This window comes from Synchiropus splendidus, chromosome 5 (genome assembly GCF_027744825.2).
Source record: "Synchiropus splendidus isolate RoL2022-P1 chromosome 5, RoL_Sspl_1.0, whole genome shotgun sequence".
NCBI classification, from domain to species: Eukaryota; Metazoa; Chordata; class Actinopteri; order Syngnathiformes; family Callionymidae; genus Synchiropus; species Synchiropus splendidus.
In genome coordinates this window covers 11,098,489-11,118,247 of record NC_071338.1, presented here as the reverse complement: position 1 = coordinate 11,118,247, position 19,759 = coordinate 11,098,489, and the positions used below count along the sequence as shown (strand labels likewise).

At 40.8% G+C, this 19,759-nt stretch overlaps 2 protein-coding genes across 3 annotated transcripts; both read left to right on the top strand.

Moving 5' to 3' along the window:
- Window positions 1-7,952: 7,952 nt before the first annotated feature.
- On the top strand, window positions 7,953-9,748 carry LOC128759315 (carbonic anhydrase 4-like). Its single transcript, XM_053866191.1, has 8 exons — window positions 7,953-8,019; window positions 8,292-8,318; window positions 8,402-8,572; window positions 8,692-8,840; window positions 8,906-9,001; window positions 9,070-9,148; window positions 9,221-9,387; window positions 9,464-9,748. Exons 1-8 carry the CDS (start codon window positions 7,953-7,955, stop codon window positions 9,632-9,634), a joined length of 927 nt encoding a protein of 308 aa, XP_053722166.1. The 3' UTR covers window positions 9,635-9,748.
- A 2,705-nt stretch (window positions 9,749-12,453) lies between these two features.
- On the top strand, window positions 12,454-14,816 carry LOC128759130 (carbonic anhydrase 4-like). 2 transcript variants are annotated; one of them, XM_053865831.1, is made up of 9 exons: window positions 12,454-12,499; window positions 12,727-12,793; window positions 12,981-13,007; window positions 13,091-13,261; window positions 13,428-13,576; window positions 13,644-13,739; window positions 13,831-13,909; window positions 13,982-14,148; window positions 14,224-14,816. In XM_053865831.1, exons 2-9 carry the CDS (start codon window positions 12,727-12,729, stop codon window positions 14,401-14,403), a joined length of 936 nt encoding a protein of 311 aa, XP_053721806.1. In that variant the 5' UTR covers window positions 12,454-12,499; the 3' UTR covers window positions 14,404-14,816. The 2 variants fall into 2 exon arrangements, with proteins under 2 accessions (XP_053721806.1, XP_053721807.1); XM_053865832.1 differs by having other exon boundaries at window positions 12,484-12,499; window positions 12,981-13,002.
- The last annotated feature ends 4,943 nt before the right edge of the window (window positions 14,817-19,759 follow it).

Sequence of the window (19,759 nt, the reverse complement as noted above, 5' to 3'; positions counted from 1 at the left end):
GAGAGCAACAGAAAAAGAGCAGTGGACTATGCAGCAGTGGGTGGGCATGGTACCCCAAGCTGGTTAGTTCCATAAAGTTGCAAGAAAATTGAGGAAGGAAAATTGAGGTGGACAAACCAAATATGATCAATTGGAAGAGTTGCTGATATTCAATACTCATGTTTGAAGGGTGTGTTCTGAAAGGAGTGAAGATGAGTGAGAGCTATGTAAAATATTTGGATTTGGTGGACTTCCGTTTCCACTTGGCATGAGCTAGACGCAAGTCTCACCTGCTCCCGTACTTTTTTCACTAAAACTCACGTTTGATATTATTAGCGTTTATTTTTGCACAAAGGAACTGTTGAGTTTTGACGAACCGAAATGAGCAAACATTCTAAGTCTGGAAATCACAAACAAGGTAGGGATCCCCTGTCCTCATCGCCGAAGCCCGCTGTCATGGCCGAACAGGAGCTGCTCACGCTTCAAGCCCTAAGAGACGAGCTGAAAGCGTCTCGCGATGCAATTCTGACTTCAAAACCGAAATTCTGGTTCTTCGACAAGAACTCAAACATGAATTGGAATGTATTCGTTCGGAGACCTCCGCTAGTTTACAAGTCTTTCACCAGGATATCGACGAGGAGTTAAATAAACTCCATAGCGGTCGTTCCGAAATAATGACGGAGCAAGCCAGTATGGCGATAACACTAAATGAAGCCATGGAGCGTATCCAGCAACTTGAACATCAGAATGAAGAAAAATCAAAGGAGATGAAACGGCTACTTGACAAATGCACAGATCTGGAAAGCAGGAGCCGGCGTCAAAACTTGAGATTCATCGGAATACCCGAAGGCGCCGAAGGAACCAGCCCCACGAAGTTTATGGTGGATTTTATTCATGACCTATTCGGAGAGGATAACTTCACTCCACCTGTGCTTATTGACCGCGCAGAGGGAGAAGATCCTCGGACTTTCCAGAGGGAAGGAGTCTCTTAATTTCCAAGGATCACGAGTCCACATTTTCCCTGACCTTCCAGTTGATGTGAGTAAACTTCGCGCAACATTTAACTCCATCAATGCCAAGCTAGGAGAGGCTAAGGTCGTATACAGCCTTTACTACCCGGCCAGACTGTCTGTCACTTTCAATGGAGTACGCCACACTTTCGACTCTCCTGACACTGCGGAAGATTTCTATCGCACCAAAATTCAGCCTTCACAAGGAGAGTGAAGACTAGACAGCCCTGATCTTTTGATCTCTCATGAACAATTGTGAGATGGGATTTACTGAACTCAAGTGAGGACGCGTTTACAAGTTACAAGTTGTGATTTCTCAGTTTACGTTTTACAACATATACATATATAATGTGGTTCTGATACTCTTACATTTTCATTGTTTTTGTGGGTAACTGTTTTGAAATATCTAGTTAAAATGGAAGTTTTAGCTTAACGTGCAAGTTTAAGTTAAGCTACTTAGGTGTTAAATCACCACGTGTGTCTTTGACTGGGGAGGTTTTGCTCAGCCTATCAGTTCCAGATGGGTGTGAGGGGTGGGGTGTGTTCATTGACGTTAAAAAAGCTTTTTGTTTCATTGTTTGTATTGTTGTTTGTTTTTTTTTTCTTTTTTTCACTTCTATGATGCGGTCCACCTATGTAAAATTGTTTTCTTTTGCATTGTATGATCGATATTAATGTCAGTGGGGAGAGCCTGGTGCAGTATGTTAGTTGGAATGTAAAAGGACTTAATAATGCTATTAAAAGGGGAAAAACTCTGAACCACTGAAGAAAGTTGAAGGCGGATATAGTCTTTATGCAGGAAACGCACTTAAAGTATCAAGATAGACACAAACTACGCAAAGGTTGGATTGGACAGGTTTTTCACTCTGAATTTAATTTCAAATCAAGAGGAGCCGCTATCTTAATACGGAAAAATATCCCATTTATTTCTTCAGAAGTCATTTCAGACACTCGGGGTAGATTTATTTTAGTTTGCGGTCAGCTGTACAATGTTCCAGTTATCCTTGCAAGCATTTATGCACCCAACTATGATGATGAGGGTTTCTTCAAAACCTTTTTTTCATCCATTCCTAATTTAAACAAATATCATTTAATTCTGGGAGGTGATTTCAACTCTGTTTTAGGTCCATATTTAGATAGATCATCGAAAACCATTCAGCCAATCACCAAACCAGCTAAATTCCTAAAACATTTTTTAGAAACTTATAAATTGGTCGACCCCTGGCGTTTTAAAAACCCTACAAATCGGGCATATTCTTTTTTCTCTGCCGTCCATCGCTCTTATTCAAGAATTGATTACTTCTTAATTGGTTGTGTTTTTCTACCCTCTATTAGACAATGTGACTATGAGGCAATAGTTTTGTCAGACCATGCGCCACACCTCTTGCAGTTATCCTTTAAACATAAAAATATGTCAAAATTATGGCGCTTTGATAATCTTCTCTTGTCAAATAAGTCTTTCATTGAATTTGTTTTCACTAAACTAAAAGTATACCTGGAAATTAACGATAACGCAGAGGTTTCTAAGGGGACTCTCTGGGAAGCTCTAAAAGCTTATATTAGAGGGCAGATCATTTCATTTAAATCATCAGTCCCGAATTAAAAATATAAATGAAATTACTGATAAGATTTTGGACATTGACCGGCAATACTCTATTAACCCTACAGAGAACTTATATAGAGACAGAGTACTACTGCAATCCAAGTTGGATATTTTGACCATGAAGGAGGCTGCCACACTTCTTACACATGCAAGGTTTAAATCATATGAACAAGGAGAAAAAGCAGGACAACTTCTGGCTTATCAGTTGAAGGAATTGGCAGCATCTAAAATGATCCCCCAGATTCAAACAACCTCTGGTGAAATTACAACTGAGCCAGAAGTGATTGATGATCAATTTAGATTATTTTACAGCCGTCTATATTCTTCACAATCTGAGGGCGATCAGGTATTAATTGATATTATATATATTATATATTATAAAACTTTCACTGATCTTCTATCTCAGTGCTTCTTGATGTTTTCTCTGCCATACTGAAAGATGGTAAGAACCCCCTCGATCCTGGCTCACACAGACCAATGAGTCTCTTAAATGTTGACATGAAGATTTTAGCTAAAATACTCGCAACGCGTCTCGAAAAGATTCTTCCTTCAATCATTTCACAAGATCAAACGGGATTTATTCAACGTAGACATTTATTTTATAATATTCGAAGATTGTTTAATATTTTGTATTCAAATAATTATCCTCCCCAAAACCCTGAAGTACTGCTTTTACTGGATGCCGAAAAGGCATTTGATCGGCTTGAATGGGACTTTCTGTTTTCCACCATGAAAAGATTTGGTTTCGGAGAAAAATTCATTTCTTGGGTTAAGATACTGTATATGTCCCCTCAAGCGTCTATAAATACAGGCCCAATTAGATCTAAGTATTTTACGCTCCACCGTGGCACCAGACAGGGCTGTCCACCCTTACAGCGGTATTAAGAGGGGACGAGAAGAAAGTAAAGTTTCTCTTTATGCAGACGATTTATTATTATATATATCAGACCCATTGAAATCATTGTCAAATATTATGGCTCTCTTGGAGGAATATGGCAGGGTGTCTGGATACAAATTAAATTTATCTAAAAGTGAGTTATATCCTATAAACCCAAAAGCCAATAATTTATCTTTTGCTCATCTACCCTTTAAACTTGTTCATAATTCATTTAAATATTTGGGTATTACTGTTACTCAGCACATTTCAGAACTATTTAAACAGAATTTTAAACCACTACTGAGTAAAACCATGTCTGATTTTGACAGATGGTCTAATCTCCCTATGTCATTAGCTGGTAGAATAAACGCAGTGAAAATGAACATACTTCCCATATTTTTATTTTTGTTGCAATGTATTCCCATTTATATCAAGAAAAGCTTTTTTAAAGATTTAGATAAAGCAATAACTGGATTTATTTGGAACAAAAGAAAGGTGCGAATAAGAAAGGAATTCTAGCAAAGGAGCAAATCTTTAGGTGGGATGGGCCTTCCAAATTTTAAACTTTATTATTGGGCCTGTAATATCCGTGCTTTGTCCTTTTGGACTCATAATTCTGAAGTTGAAAATAGTCTGTCCTGGTTAAATATGGAACAAGAGTCCTGTAATCCAACCTCATTAGCAGCTTTAATCTTTTCCCCACTCCCTTTGTCATTATACTACTCAAAGCATAACTCTGTCACTACACAATCTTTGAAAATATGGTCTCAAGTAAGAAAACAATATGGGTGGCACAGAATGTCTTATTTAGCACCGATAAACTCTAATCATTGTTTCCTACCGTCGCTATTAGACTCTTCATTTGAAACCTGGAGAAACAAAGGTATAACAAATATAAAGTCCTGTTATATAGATGGTATATTTTCTTCCTTTGAAAAACTTTGTGGCAGGTTTAATCTTCCCCGCAGTCATTTTTTTCGATATCTACAATTCAGACATTTTATTAAGTCAAATTCAGCTTGTTTTCCAAATCTACCAGAGGACTCACCAATGGATTTAATTCTCTCTTCTGATCCATCAGCCAAGAGAGTAATTTCTTCTATATACACCACTTTGATAACTCAACAAAGAACAGCTGTAGATCATTTAAAGTCTGCCTGGGAGGGTGATTTGGCTCTGCCCTTCACAGATCATGAGTGGCAGGAAGCATTAGGAAACGTACTCCAGACTTCAGTATGTGTGAGACATGGACTCATTCAATTCAAAATATTACATCGTCTTCATTATTCAAAAGTGAAACTCGCCACAATATACCCAAACATGGATCCTTTTTGTGACCGATGCAGACAACATCCAGCATCTCTTGGACACATGTTTTGGCTTTGCCCAAATTCATTTAACTTTTGGTCCCAGATTTTTACTTCTTTGTCAGAAATTACAGGGTATGTAATCAGCCCTGATCCCAAACTCGCCCTATTTGGGATCCACACCAATAACTGCCCACTTCAGGGTATTAAATACAGAATGGCAGTGTTTACTCTGATCATTGCCCGTAGACTCATATTGTTAAGCTGGAAAAATTCTTGTCCTCCCAGTTATAAAAGGTGGTTACGAGATGTTATTCAACATTTGAAATTGGAAAAACTTCTTTTAAGAAGTTCCTCTGACAAGTTCGATAAGATGTGGCTCCCCTTTATCAGCTACGCTGCAACCAGACTGTAATCTCCCCTCATATGATATTGTTATGTTTCACAGTGTCTTCGATACAAGACTAGGGTTGTCACGGTGAATTTTTTTTTTTTTTTTTGTGTGTGTGACTGTTTTTCTTTTGTTTTGTTCTGTTTTGTTTTCTTGTTTTTTTTTTGTTTTTTTTTTTTTTTCTTAATTTAGATATTTATTTATTTATTTTTATTGCGATGTTGTTGACATAATTTGTTGAATACTGTTGGGGGAAAAAAGATATTGATCATTGAAATGTATGTTTTTGCTGTTATGTGTCAATAAAAATATTGTTAAAAAAAAAAAAAATTGGGATTTGGTGAAATGGCAACTGCCAGGAACTTCTTTTGTAACAAGGTGGAATGTGCAGAGAACAAAGTAATGCTGAGTCACAGGGACAAACTTCAATGACTGCTCAGACTGGATTCAGATTTTGAACACAAGCAGCATGACCTACTAAGTGACCTGCTACCTGTGACTAGTTTCAGCTGACACCTGTGTGTGCTTGATTGGTTGGAACAAAAACCTGCATCCACCGCAGCCCTCTCTGTCCGTGCATCATTTGTTCATGTGTTTTTCCAAATAAAACTCCAAAAAATAAAATAGCAACTTGTTTCAATGTTTGTTTCGAGACCCAAAACGAAAAAACGCAAAACCAATCATTTGTCTGAAAATGGACAAAACTGTTCCAAGTTTTGGTTTTATTTTGAAAAATGAATGAATGATACACAGATTCCTTTCTGGAACGGTTTGGTGACCCCTGTTCTAGTTTCAAGATAAAAGTACTGCGAAATGAGTATTTGTTCTATCTGCGAGTGAAAAAAGTGAAAGTAAAAGTGAAAAACCCCCCCACAAATTTAAGATCGCACTGTCTTAAAAGTCTCTCCATCTTGCTGAAATAGCTTGAATTTATGTTAAATAGGTCAATTTATCTTAAATCAAGTGGGATGAAATATTTTGACCAAAAATAAGGCTAAAAAACCTCAAGAGATTTGAGTTTTTGCAGTGCGGGGATAATGGCCTGGAGTGGAATGGAGTGCTCCTGTCAGTTGCTCTGCTCAAAAATACCACCACAGGGATGTTGTTGAAACGCTGAGGCCGTGGTGACTACAACCGCTTTTCTCACTCCGCTGGCTCTGGCAGTATTCTAATGGGCGGCAGGTATCAGGGCGGGCCTCCTCTGGAGTGTTGCCTGAGGGACTGTGGGCCACATTGATGATCAGAGAATGCAAATCATGATTGTTGTGTGGGCGTGTCGCGGCGCGGAGACATTTGTGGAGGTGTTTGATTCTGAGCAAATCTCCAGATCATATTCCATCTTTTGTTTCCTCTGGTGATGTTTGATGATGATGCAGTCTCTTCAATCAAATCCTAGAAAAACGCAAAGGAAAAACTGCAACAGCAGCAGCTACAGCAGTCGGCTGTCACGTTATCCAAACACCTGTCACGGGGGGTTTCAGTTTCTTTAGATATGTAACACATTATTTTCCCTGGCTGCTCAAGTCAACGGCATTGCTTGTGGTCTTGAAGCGCATTCTTCCTTTGGTCCTAATTTTCCAATATTCATTTTTTTCAGTTCACAAAAAAAGGCGACATAGCTGTGCTCATTTAATATGAGCTAAAAGATATTCCTTTTTTAAATTGTGTCCTTTTAAACGTTTTATAAAACAATTGGTTTAAGAGGCTAGAGAGAGCAAAATCATCAGACGCCCTATTCTCTTTTCAACCTGCGCATTTTGGTCCAGAGAGAGTTAACTCTGAGCACCGATGACAACAGCACCACTGACCTGGATGATTTGTTTCCAGTTCCACATGGTTTTATAATAAACAAAGAGCTTAGTGAATGTTCTCAAGCAGCGCTCGATCAAGGCTGCCAATGACTTTTATTTGCATACTTGTATACAGGTTTTTTGCATCATTAAAAAAACAGGCGGCACAGACCTAGGATTTATTTTTTACCTTGCTAACCTCGCAAATGGAAGACATGCAATAAAGTTGACTACTTCAAATCATTTCCAGCTTGAGTTAAATGTACAGTGAATTAAGTCACGTATCTGTGACATCCAATGTAATGTAGATGAATTAAATGATTGCAAAAATTTGTGGTTGATAGAGAAAAGCGATGGTTCAGTTGGAAAAAGAAATAGTTTTCTCCATAGGCATCACCCAATTATGTCTATTGTCAATCATTATGGAGTTTTGATATAGTTGGAGCACAAAACATGAATTACTTTTCGTTGTCAGTCATGAATTTAATGAGCAAGCCCTGAGGGCGCTGCATTAATGACACCTTTTTTGAAGGCGTAACCAGTACATCCACGTGAATATAAGTGTGGAGGCGCAGCTTTCAGGCAGACCTCACAACCGGCTCGCTGAAGGTAAGACGTCTCAAATTAACTTGTCTCATTGTAGGATGTACACTTTTTGTTTTTCTGACAGTGGTGCAGTCCTCATTTCTGTCCACTCTCTGATCATTTTTTACCCAATATTATTGCCCTATATATATATGTCATTTGTGTAATGATATGTAATAATAATATGTGTGACTTACCGAACAAAGTATACAAAATATGTTTGCTAAACTAGAGGCACCAAAATCGGCATTTCCTTTTCTCTTTCTAACCTGTTTGTCTATTTTTGCACGATCAATGGTGATATTGGATTTTATTATTTTTACAAAACACTTCAATGCAAGTTTTATTATTGAATTATTTGAGTTTTTGTTGCAATGAATTTTCTGGTTCCATTTCTTGATCCATTCCAGATGAAGGGGATCCTTGCTTCACTGGCTCTCTGCGCCCTCATCTCCAGTGCCATCTGTGCTACTGGGAGTACGTTTGATCTTTTCAATGTGGACACCATTCATTTAGAGGATCTGCATGAAATACATTCAGATTCGTCAGATCTTTATGAAGAATTGCAACTTGACAGTAAAATGTATTCTATTGATAATGTAAAGGTGGATTGAGGTCTATTGCTCAATATAATGTAACCATGAAATATAGTTCATATTGAACAAGGAGTTCCACAGAATTGAATTGTTTTAAAAATTACCAGCAGTAATTTAAAAAACATTGACAGACTGTTCTCTTGTTATTTTCAGACTGGTGTTACATAGGCTCCGGTTGCAGTAAGTAGCCTCTGGCCCTGCAGAGCTTCACCCATTGTTGCTGCTCCTCTGTCACTCACTCTCAATAACTGATGCGTTTGCAGATGACACCACGTGGCCGACGCTGTTTCCCCAGTATTGCAATGGCTCTCGGCAGTCACCCATCAATATCATCTCTGGATCTGCCAAGTTTGATGCCAACCTGACCAACTTCACCTTCACCAACTATGACAGTGCAACAAAAATGAAGACTATAAAGAATACCGGAAAGACAAGTGAGTTTATTGACTCTGACCGCTTCTAAAACGGAAGATAGCCTTATCACTAATATGACTACATGACATGTTTCATTTCAGTGTGTGGAAAGTGATTTTTCACCCTATTCCTGTTTCAGTTAAAGTGACTTTAGACAGCGGCGTCAAGATTTCAGAAGGCGGACTGTCTACAGATTACGACACCCTGCAGTTCCACTTGCACTGGGGAAACGGAACCACGAGCCCTGGTTCCGAACACACTGTAGATGGCAAACGATTTGCCATGGAGGTACAACACACACTTGGAGTCGTAAACTGGCAGGATTTTACTAAAAGCACTTCTTCTTCTTGAAGATGCACCTTGTCCATTCCAAGGCAACCTACAATGGAAATACCACTCTCGCTGTTGCTGACTCTGAAGGACTTGCAGCTCTTGGTTTCTTCATTGAGGTCAGTGCTAAAGCTTTATTTAGTTTCTGCCTGAGAATGTCAATGAAAACCATGTGCATTATTTTTAGGCATCGACTGGAAATGACACAGATTCACCTGCGAGCTGGGAGAAGCTGACCTCCTTCCTGACAAATGTTGTTAATGCAGGTCAGAAGACGCAGACATTGGTGAATCTTGGATGTTGCTGCTGCTGTTTGCTGAGATCATTTCAATCCGCAGGATCTGAGCACGACATAAGTTCCTCCCAAATTTCGCTGGATGATCTGCTGGGCAGCGTGGATCGCACAAAATACTATCGCTACCTGGGTTCTCTGACCACGCCTGCCTGTAACGAAGCTGTGGTTTGGACCGTGTTCAAGGAGTCAATCAAAATAAGCAGCAACCTGGTACGTTCTTTTTGACGGCGTCTTGACATTTGGTTAAAATTTGGGGTGCTTAGTTCATCTGCTGTTGTCCCCACAGATTGACAAATTTGGAACAATTCCTCTGACTGGAAACAGCACTTCTGAAGCCATAGTGGAAGCCTACAGAAACGTTCAGCCCGCTCAGACGGTCACACAGTCAGGCAGCAGCAGAAATGCAGCTTCCGCCGCTTTCCTGGCCTTCATGGCTCTGCTACTGCTTCAGCTATGAGCTTGACACCAGAACCCTTGAAGCATCTGATTTACAAACTATGAAAGTGAAGGTTTTTACGTACATTCTATACATATTCATTCATCTGTGCAGTGCTAATGTATACTTGCTGAAATATGGATAATGCCTGTGTTCGTGGTTGCACTGAATGGACCTACCAAATGGTATGGATTGTCGAGATGCACTCTGCCTTACAATGCACATTTATTTTTCCTAAATAAAGTAATGCACCACACGGCAAGTCTCTATGTCTTCTTCTGTTTGCTTTCACATGTTGGAAAGGCTGCCTTTCCGGTTCCTGAAATGGGGTACTCCAAAGAGAAACTCCACACCCTGATCGATGTCATTGTTCTTGGAGAGCTTCGCATTACATTTGCCATTGTCACTTTCTGGGCGTTATTTGAAACCGGGGGTCCTCTACTCTGTCCTTGAAGAGCTGAGGTGGTGTAGGTATTTCTTCCATACCAATACCCACATACCAAACCACTGCTGTCTTTAAATACAGTATATGCATATCCCTCATAAATATTGTCAACTGTTTGACAGGTTGTGTTCTGTATTTCCCTGGAATTTTGAGTGGCCACGACTAAATCTCGGGAAATTACAAAGACCCGACCATCCAGTCGGACTGGATCCGCCCACCTGGGTCCCTGCCTCCTGAGCTTGCGCTCCCTGGTTAATTATAGAACGCACACTTCATGAACCTCTCTTCCCTTAATTACAACAGCCCCGCCCACATCCTATAGTGACCAACCTGCAGTGAGCATGGAAACAAAAAACAAACCAACCCCTCATTTTTGTTCTACAAAAAGTGGTGTGTTGCTACAAAAATAGCGAGAAAAGGGAAATGAACGCTGAAAAAGCGACTGGTCATCGCAACCCTTAAAAGCGTAGGCCTTTCCTACCGGGTAATGCAACGTTTTAAAAGTGAGGTCTCAGTGAGTATAGTTTTTGTCACCATCAATAGGTGCCCAGAAACTGAACAGCTTGCGTGATAGTGGCTGTAGTAAGCAAGTCTCAGTTTCCAACGTGAAGAGAAGACTTGGAGCTGCAAGATTGACAGGTCAAATCGCAGCAAGAAAGTCATTGCTAAGGTGTCAGAATAAGAAGAGACTCTCTTGGGCCATGAAACTTTGGACGACAGAAGACTGGAAGAAGGTGTTATGGAGTGATGAATCAAAATTTGGCGAGAGTTGGCGAGAAGATGCTGCCACGGTGTTTGACAACAATTTGAAACATGGAGGAGGAAGTGTGTTCTATTTTTCTAGCTCCGGGGTCGGTGACCTGTACAGGGTGAGCAGCATTATGCAGGACTTTATTAGGCTCGGTGCCAATGTGAATCTCAGTGACATAATATACAATGGGACTCTTTTTGTCTTTCCCTCATCATTATTCTGTTAAAAATCTTTTTTGTAATTGTTTTTTATATTATATTTTTATATTATAATATTGCTTTAGTGCCGGGCGACTTTTTGAGCTCTCATCCCACCTAACTCCTGTCAGTTTTAAACAACACTCTGAAATTGTGCACGCACCATGATAAATTGCGCACTTTGCATATCAAAAGACTAATCTGTGTATGAGGTATTTGTGAGCGCAAACTGGCATCTTAGTCTCCCCCCAAAAAATTCTTTTGATTTTTTACCATCTTGATTTTTGCTGAAGGGAATTTCAAGACGCAAGCACAAGCGATAAAACCTGTTACTGACGGGAAGTGAGGAGGCTGTGCTCCATGACAGACACACGCTTATCCATTTGTTTAATCTCAGTCCGTTTGCTGTTGTGAAACCAGAATGTCTCTTACTCCAACTCAACCTCCACAACTGGTTTAGTCTGACTTTGCGATGATCAGATGAAGCATGTGAACATGAAACGTGAATGATGAAACTCAAAACGTTAAAGTTCGTATTTTGTAGTTCAACTCAATTTGAACATGGTAACTCGCATCTACCGTCTGCGATTTGTTCACAATAGTGCCAGAGGACCCTAGAAACACCCATCGGATCATTATATATATAATATTCGGATGAGATTGCCACATTGTTGTTTCTATTGATTGCTTTTGGGTTTTGATCCATCATCTTTGTCTCATTTCATTTCATTCTGGAGATACAGACGGATCTTGTGCCTGAGGTTTTTAAATCGCTCATGAATAACAATTTAATTATTATTTGTCTGATAATTATACATATATTAACGGTTACCACAATTGCAGCCTCGATACAAGCTTTCAATTCAGATCCAGCATGAAGCAACTCTGGGTTGGACTGAAACTGTGACCGTCTTCATATGTCTTCATGTGCCTGCGTAGATGGATCCACAGACTTACAATTCCAAGATAGCAAAGTAGAGCCTAGTTGCATTCAATAAGAGACAGGCTCATCATAATATGCAATAAAATGTAATAAAAATAGGTAAAATATAAACGGTACAAAACAACATTTAATTTAGTCCAAAGTTAACAGAAGCATAATGGGGAAAATAAAAAAAGATTTTAGTGCTGCTCACTGAATTTTTGTCAATGTTAAAAGAATGAAAATGATAAAATGACACATAAAACATTTGAGCTGTTTTGCAATGACAGTGGTGGTCCGATGAAAAAATGTCCAAGTTTTTGTAAATAAAAATTCTCTGTTAATGAATTTGGCCTTTGACGTAGCCAAAATTCACATTTAAGTGTTTAAATCAAAGTTTCACACCGATGGGCCCCGATGACGCTGATGCGGATCTCTGTCGCTGGGTGGCGCTGTTGTAGCATTCAGTCCTTCTGCTTGAATTGAAGGCGTTTCCAGAACGAGCGATAGAATATAAGTGTGGAGATGGAGTTGCAGGCGACGAGAGGGCGACGGGTCAGGTGCATTAAAGGTAAGACCTTAAGACGTTTACCACACTTTCAAGGCTTCTCTAAAATACATTTAAAATGAAATCTTAATTTTGCACTGTGACTTGAACTAATACTAACACTGTTCTTATATATTCCAGTGTCTTTCTTTGTGCACTTTGTTAGTTAAAAATAAATCTACATGAAGCGCTGTTTTAGAGACAACAGAACTAGTGTCTATAATTTGGTTTGAACGTTTTTTTTTCCCCAGATGAAGCTTCTTACATTGCTTGCTGTGTGCACCCTTGCCTACAGTGTCTTCTGTGCCAGTGATGGTGGTAGGTTTTTCTTTGGAGTTACTGTGTTTTGATGAATTCTAATAACTTTTTTTTTTTTTTTAAGTCTCTTGGATTCTCATAAAACTTTGTCAATGATATTAGTTTATAGAAAAGCTCTGATTTGAGTTAACGGAGGACATTAACTCAGACAAACATGTTTCAATATTCTCTTTGTATTTCTTTTCAGACTGGTGTTACCATGACCCCAGGTGCGGTAAGTAGCCTCTGGCCCCGCAGAGCTTCACCCATTGTTGCTGCTCCTCTGTCACTCACTCTCAATAACTGATGCGTTTGCAGATGTCGCCACGTGGCCGAAGAACTTTACTAAGTTTTGCAATGGCTCTCGGCAGTCTCCCATCAAGATCACCAAAGCGTCAGCTACCATAGACCTAAATCTGAAAAACTTCACCTTCACCAACTATGACAGCAAAACTAAATTCAAGAAGATTATGAATACTGGAAAGACTGGTGAGTTCATAACTCCTAATAACACAATTTATCATAGTAGAGTTTGCTGATGTGATGTGATTAACTGAATCCCATACGATTTGCCACCCTTTTGTATTGTGCTACATTTCATTTGAGTGTGGGAATAATGACTGGATATTTTTTGTCCCTCCTCTTTCTGTTTCAGTTAAAGTGACTTTAGACAGCGGCGTCAAGATTTCAGAAGGCGGACTGTCTGCAGAGTACGACGCCCTACAGTTCCACTTGCACTGGGGAAACGGAACCACGGCCGCTGGTTCTGAACACACTCTGGATGGCAAACAATTTGCCATGGAGGTACAACACACACTTGGAGTCGTAAACTGGCAGGATCTGGAAGTCTAAAGACTTGTTCTTGCTTTAGATGCACATTGTCCATTCCAAGACAGCCTACAATGGAAATACCACAGTCGCTGTCGCCGACTCTGAAGGACTTGCAGCTCTTGGTTTCTTCATTGAGGTCAGATTGCTAAAGCTTTATTTAGTTTCTGAGTTTCGATTTCTGCTTGAACACGTCAAGAAAAACAAGCCAAAATGTGCGTTGTTTTCAGGAATCCACGACTGATGAGACAAATACATTTGACAGCTGGGAGAAGCTGACCTCCTTCCTGACAAATATTCTGGACGCAGGTCAGAAGACTCAGACATTGGCGAGTCTTGGACGTTGTTGCTGCTGTTTGCTGAGATCATTTCATTCCGCAGGATCTGAGCACGACATAAGTTCCTCCCAAATTTCGCTGGATGATCTGCTGGGCAACGTGAACCGCTCGAAGTACTTTCGCTACCTGGGTTCTCTGACCACGCCATCTTGTAACGAAGCTGTGGTTTGGACCGTGTTCGAGGAACCAATCAAAATAAACAAGAGCTCGGTAAGTTCATTTTGATTGTGTCGTAACGGTTGCTTAAATTTCGGGCTGCTTGATTCACTCGCTCCTCCCCCACAGATTGACAAATTTGGAACAACCGTTCGCATTAGCGACGCAGGTTCTGATGAAATGGTGAATGTCTACAGAAACACTCAGACAAACGATCTAAAGGTCACGTATTCAGGAGGCAGCAGAAACGTGGCCTTCCCAACGTGCCTTGTATTGTTAGCTCTGCTTCTGGCCCAGCTGTGGGCGTGAGTCCACTGGGAGAAGTGTGTCCTGCCCATCATCGAATCATCCAAGTTCATGGCACCCGACACTTTCATTTCCCATTCACGCACTCGACTCATTTGACAAGTTGATGCTGACGAATTAATTTTATTGACCATCCACCTGTTGATTAACTTAACTCTTCTATTGTAAGTATTGGACCAATGTGAAAAGTGCAGGTTTTAATATGAACTTATGTCCTGTTGTCTTCATCTGCCCAGTGCTAATTTTGTAACTTAGAGATTACACGCTTGACTGGCTGATGCTAGTGGGTGTAATGAATGGACATGCCGATTCCACGGCACAGCTTTCCATTGTGACCTACCTCCCATGATGCATTCTGCCTTATATTGCACATTTAAGTTGTTTTCCCTAAATAAAGTAATCCACCACTATACAAACGGCTATCGTCTGTGTTCACTACCTATTGTTGGAATAGTCACCTTACCGGTCCCTGAAGTGGGATACTGTTGCTGCATTGGCACACAGAGAGCGTTGACACCCAGGTTGATGTCATTGTTCTTCAAAGGCTTCACATTACAACTACAACATTGCAAATTACTGTTTGGTGTCCAGAGTGGGAACCTCTGTAAATGCTGCACTGTGCCAGTGTTTGAGCCTGTCAGCTAGGCACTGATCCTCCGGTGCCCGTGCAGCAATCATCCCTATGCTCAAGAAAGGTGGAAATAAGTTGCACTGACGTCCTGTAGCAGTTTGCGGACACTCACCTAGAATGTAGTCATTTTCATTCATACGGTTGTAATTCAACAACATGACTTTCAGAGGAATAAAGAGAGGAAAGCAATGCCTTCATTTTATAAATATACACCAAGCAACCAAACACACCAAGCCAACACGGTAAGCCAAAGCAAGCTTCTATGCAAACTCTTCACCCGACAGATCGCAGACATGTCCCTGCACTGTCCATATAATTCCATATAATTTGTCAGTTAAAACCACTCGCAGCATAAGCCCCACTTCCTCATCAGTCCAAACGAGCTAATGTGCTCTGTCCCAGTGCTTTGCACGTCATTGTTTCTTTTAAAATGGACACAAAATACACCAGGCAAATTGACTAAAGTGACATCACCCAGTATTCCTGAGGCGGTGAGCAGCATCATCGCTTGTACTAGAGATGTGAAGTTTATTGCGTCTTGTCATTTTCACTGTTGCCATCACCTTATAAACCTGAGAGAAACTGAGGGCTGAGGATCAGTGCCTAGTTGACATGCGCAATACCCGTAAACAAACACTGCATTCGACACAAAACGTTCGTTCCAGGGCCTTCGTGAAAGGATTTAAAACAAGCCTTTTCACTCCATTATCTAACTGTACATATCTCTTCTTGAGGAGAGACCCAAAAGGGCTGGACTCTCTGTTCAACTCACTTCCAAACCAACTGCTCCCCAACAGTTCCAACATTTATTTTTTTTTTTTTTTTTCTTTTCTCTTTTTGTGTTTGATAATGGGAAGGAGAAAAAGACGGTGTCCAGGAGAAGTCCCCCTGGTCGTCCATGGAGGTGCGACAGTGTGTCAGGTTTAATCATAACCACCAAAGAATGTTACGATGAGATTTACGACAACTCTGATCAAGATTCTCCCTGGAAAAAAAATCATCCAAAAATCCAAGGATTCCTTTTTTAAAATCATGTTTAGAATTGCGATTGATCATGTGGCATGGGGCACCATGAGGAACCCTGAGTGGCTGCTTAGTTTGCCTCATTTCACTGCATGAAAAGTGGCAAGTTGAGCTGAGACTATGACTTAGCAGGTCACTGGATGGATTCAGGGGACAGTAGTTGATGTCGAATTATTTGCAGAGCTGATATTGAAGAAGAATCTTGGCGACAGACAGTGGCTTCCAAGCTGAAGCTCCTTGGTTTTAATGTTGTTTTGTTTTGTGGTATTTACTTTGTACTCTCGTACAAAGCACTAGAGTTAAGCTCCTCCAGTAAAACACTGGAGTAAAGTTATTCCAGTCCCAGCGGAGACTGAAGTCTGAAGTCCCTCAGGCCTTGGAGCACCGTGAATAAATGTCAGGAAATGGGTTTATGGCTAAATAAATCTATAACAGTTACAGCAATCACCACATAATATGACATGATGCAGCAGGGAAACTAGTTTCGCTTGTAATAAGAGAGCTTGTATAAAACACAAAATGATGGTGCCAGTTTCTGTGAACTGTGTATTACAGATAATGACAAACTATTTTCCTGTTTGATTTTGCATGTCAAATATGTCGTCCACTATAATCACCTTGCCTTTATACCAGCTTAGTTTGCTATTTTAAACGGGAGCACATCTTTCAGTATTCTCACACTACGTGGTAACAGACAGGGGGACAGATTTTGTTTGTCCTTGAGTACCTTGTAGCCCCAAAATCTCACTACTCCATTCTAAAAACATTCCAATTACGTATGTGCCGCGGAAAATGTGTGCGACTCCCCTCCGCCGGTCTCCAACATTGTTGTTGAAATGTGACATGTTTTTACGACTCATTGTATTCTTTAATGAGCCTTCCTTGTATAAAATGCACTTTCATTTTCCGGCAAATGTTTAACTTAGTGTCATGCATGTTTCCAAACTCTTAAAATCCAAGTGAGCACCAGAAGAAAGGTCTCTGTCAGTGTTGGGACTAACGCGTTATTAAGTAACGCGCTATAGGAACTGCGTCATCTTTTCTAATCTGTAACGCGTTCCTTTGCCAAAATTACCAACGCATTTATCAGAATGGTGATTTAACCATGCTTGTTACTCGTTATTTCATATTCACAACACTTTACAAAGTTTAAAAAGCAGTGTCCATAATACGCACGAAAAGCGTCCGTGGTGGACGTGAAGCCCGCATTAGTGACGCAGCGCCGGGCATGTGAAAACAAATAATGGCTGCGATTGATGACGGTCCAGGTGTGGGATTCCCATTGTGATTATATTCTCATATTTTCTTTTTAGCTGTAAAAGACCAGAGAAATATTGTAGTGGCGGCAAGCTATGTGGAGGCTCGATAACACGTCCAAAGCGAGCAATTCCAATCTGGCGTAACATCTTCAGAAAGCGCACGCGTCGATCGACCAAGCTGGTGGGAAAAGAGCCTGAAGCAGACGCTGCTAAGGTTCACTGGTCTGACGCCACAGGAGAAGCCACTGCAGCCAAACAGCAGGAGCTTGACTTCAGGACGCTTCTTGCACAGCCTTCATCTCAGAAGCAGAAGAACACACTAGTAGCAGCGAGGTGTGTAGTGGAAGACGTGCTGCCTATCACAGCTGTGGACTTGTCACTGCAGTTCATGTTTCCAGTTGGTCTAGTTGTGTTGCTGTTGAGATGATCATCAGCATCGGTTTTAGCACCATTGTTTGTTCCTGCTACAACTGAGTGTTCTGAAAAAGGGTTGATTATTTTGCACTGTTAAAAGTATAGTTTCTCATCTAAATGATCACCTTTAGCAATTTACCTTTACCAATGACTGTGACTGTTCCAAGATGACTATGTTTTAGCTCCGCTATAATATGCACTTAAAAAAAAAAAAAAAAAAAGTTTGCTAATAACTAGTTACTTGGAAAGTAATGAGTAACTTGAAGTAACAAAGTTACTTTTGAAAGAGGTAACTAGTAACTGTAACTAAGTTGCAGGCAGGTTAAGTATGGAAACACCCCCCACAGATGACATTGAGTTTCATATGGGTCAACGCCACGTTTGTTTGTTGACCCAGTCCCAGGGGGCTGTAGCTTGATGTGAAAGCTTTCCTGTGAAAAGCCCCACCTGTACACCAAACCCCCAACAGCCTAGCATGGTCAACTAGCATTGAATTGTTTCCATGACATTTTCACTGGTAGGAGCCCTCATTAAATATGAGCATCTTAGCTGTCACTTCAGTGCAAGGTGCTCTGAGAAATCTCTGTCATTGTCTGCATCGTGTCTACTTTTATATTGGCATTTATCCCTGAATTTGTTTCTACTTAACTGAGGTGTGGCATGCCACAGCTATTTGGTACTTGTTCCATTCACCTCATCAAGGTCAACATTAAAAATGGCACGATCCACGGCAGTCCCAGGGCCAAACAGTGTTCTGTACACGATATACAAATACTCACCAGGTGTAGTTAAGAATTGGGGTAAAAACTGAAGAGAGGGACTTGGGAAAGAAACATCATACCTAGGGCATGGTGAAGGGCAGGTGGTGTCCTAAAACTAAAGACACCACACTCCTCAACCAAACACCACTTCAGACAGGTCAACTTGCTGAATGCAGAAGGTAAGATTTTCTTCATTCTAGTGGCCCGAAGACAAGGTGCTTCTCAGGATGCTTCAAACATGTCATCATACATACATTAAGCCAGGATGTGAAATAAAGATGTGTGTCTGGTATCTGGTCATTGGCTTGGGGCCAGTGGCTCATGAGGTGCTGTGGTCAGCCTTCAACTTTTTTTTCCACCTGTTAAAGCTTATTTCCAGGACCGCCAATTCTGCATTACCACACAGCATGGCAAACAGCTTGGCAACGCTTGGAGATAGCCATTATGGCACAGCTGTACGATTAGAAACCTTCTGACTGATTCAATGCATTGTGTAATTTATTAATAGCGTGGGCTTATTTGTCATAAATGTGATAATTTCAGTGTTAATTGTTTGTTTGAAGATGCTTTTTGTATTGTGCCTGCAACCAAATTGATTCTGATCCTGCTGCAGAGAGAGGAAGAATAACGAACAAGAGCAATAAGGAATAAGGAAGTACATTTGTTTTGGGTTTTTATGGTAGGTAGTATGGACACCCCTGATTTAGAGAATCAACTCTTAGTGAATGCAGAGAAATGTGAAGGGGTTGAAATCCCCCTGAAAATCAAGGCTGCGCCTCAGTCTGCTTACAACAGTTCCTTGCTTTTGCAAACTCACCCTCCTCGCACTCACCCAGCAACCCCTTTGTTTGGTCTCCTAAAGCCAATGCCTCCTTCAGCCAACTGGCACTGCTCTTCTCGCCGGCCCTGGTACAGCGACATCATGAGTCCAGTTTCCAGTTGACTGAGGAGGGCAACATTTCCGACACAAGCACCGGGGCTGTAATGATCAATGTTTCCCTGATGGCAACAAGGTGCATCCATGTGCCTATCACTCCAAAGAGGCAATGAGAGCGGCAAAGGCAAACTGTTGGTGGTAGTGGCGGCCCTACGAGCGTGAGGGTACGAGTTCTAGCCCCAACTGGGCAGAAGAAAAGCAATGCAACACAAGGAAACACAACACAATGCAAATGCATCCAGCAGAAACTGGGGTAAGTTACCTCTTCTCCAACCACTCCTGCTCTGACTCACAATCCTGGTTCATAAAACACTGAGACCATTTAAGAAAAGAG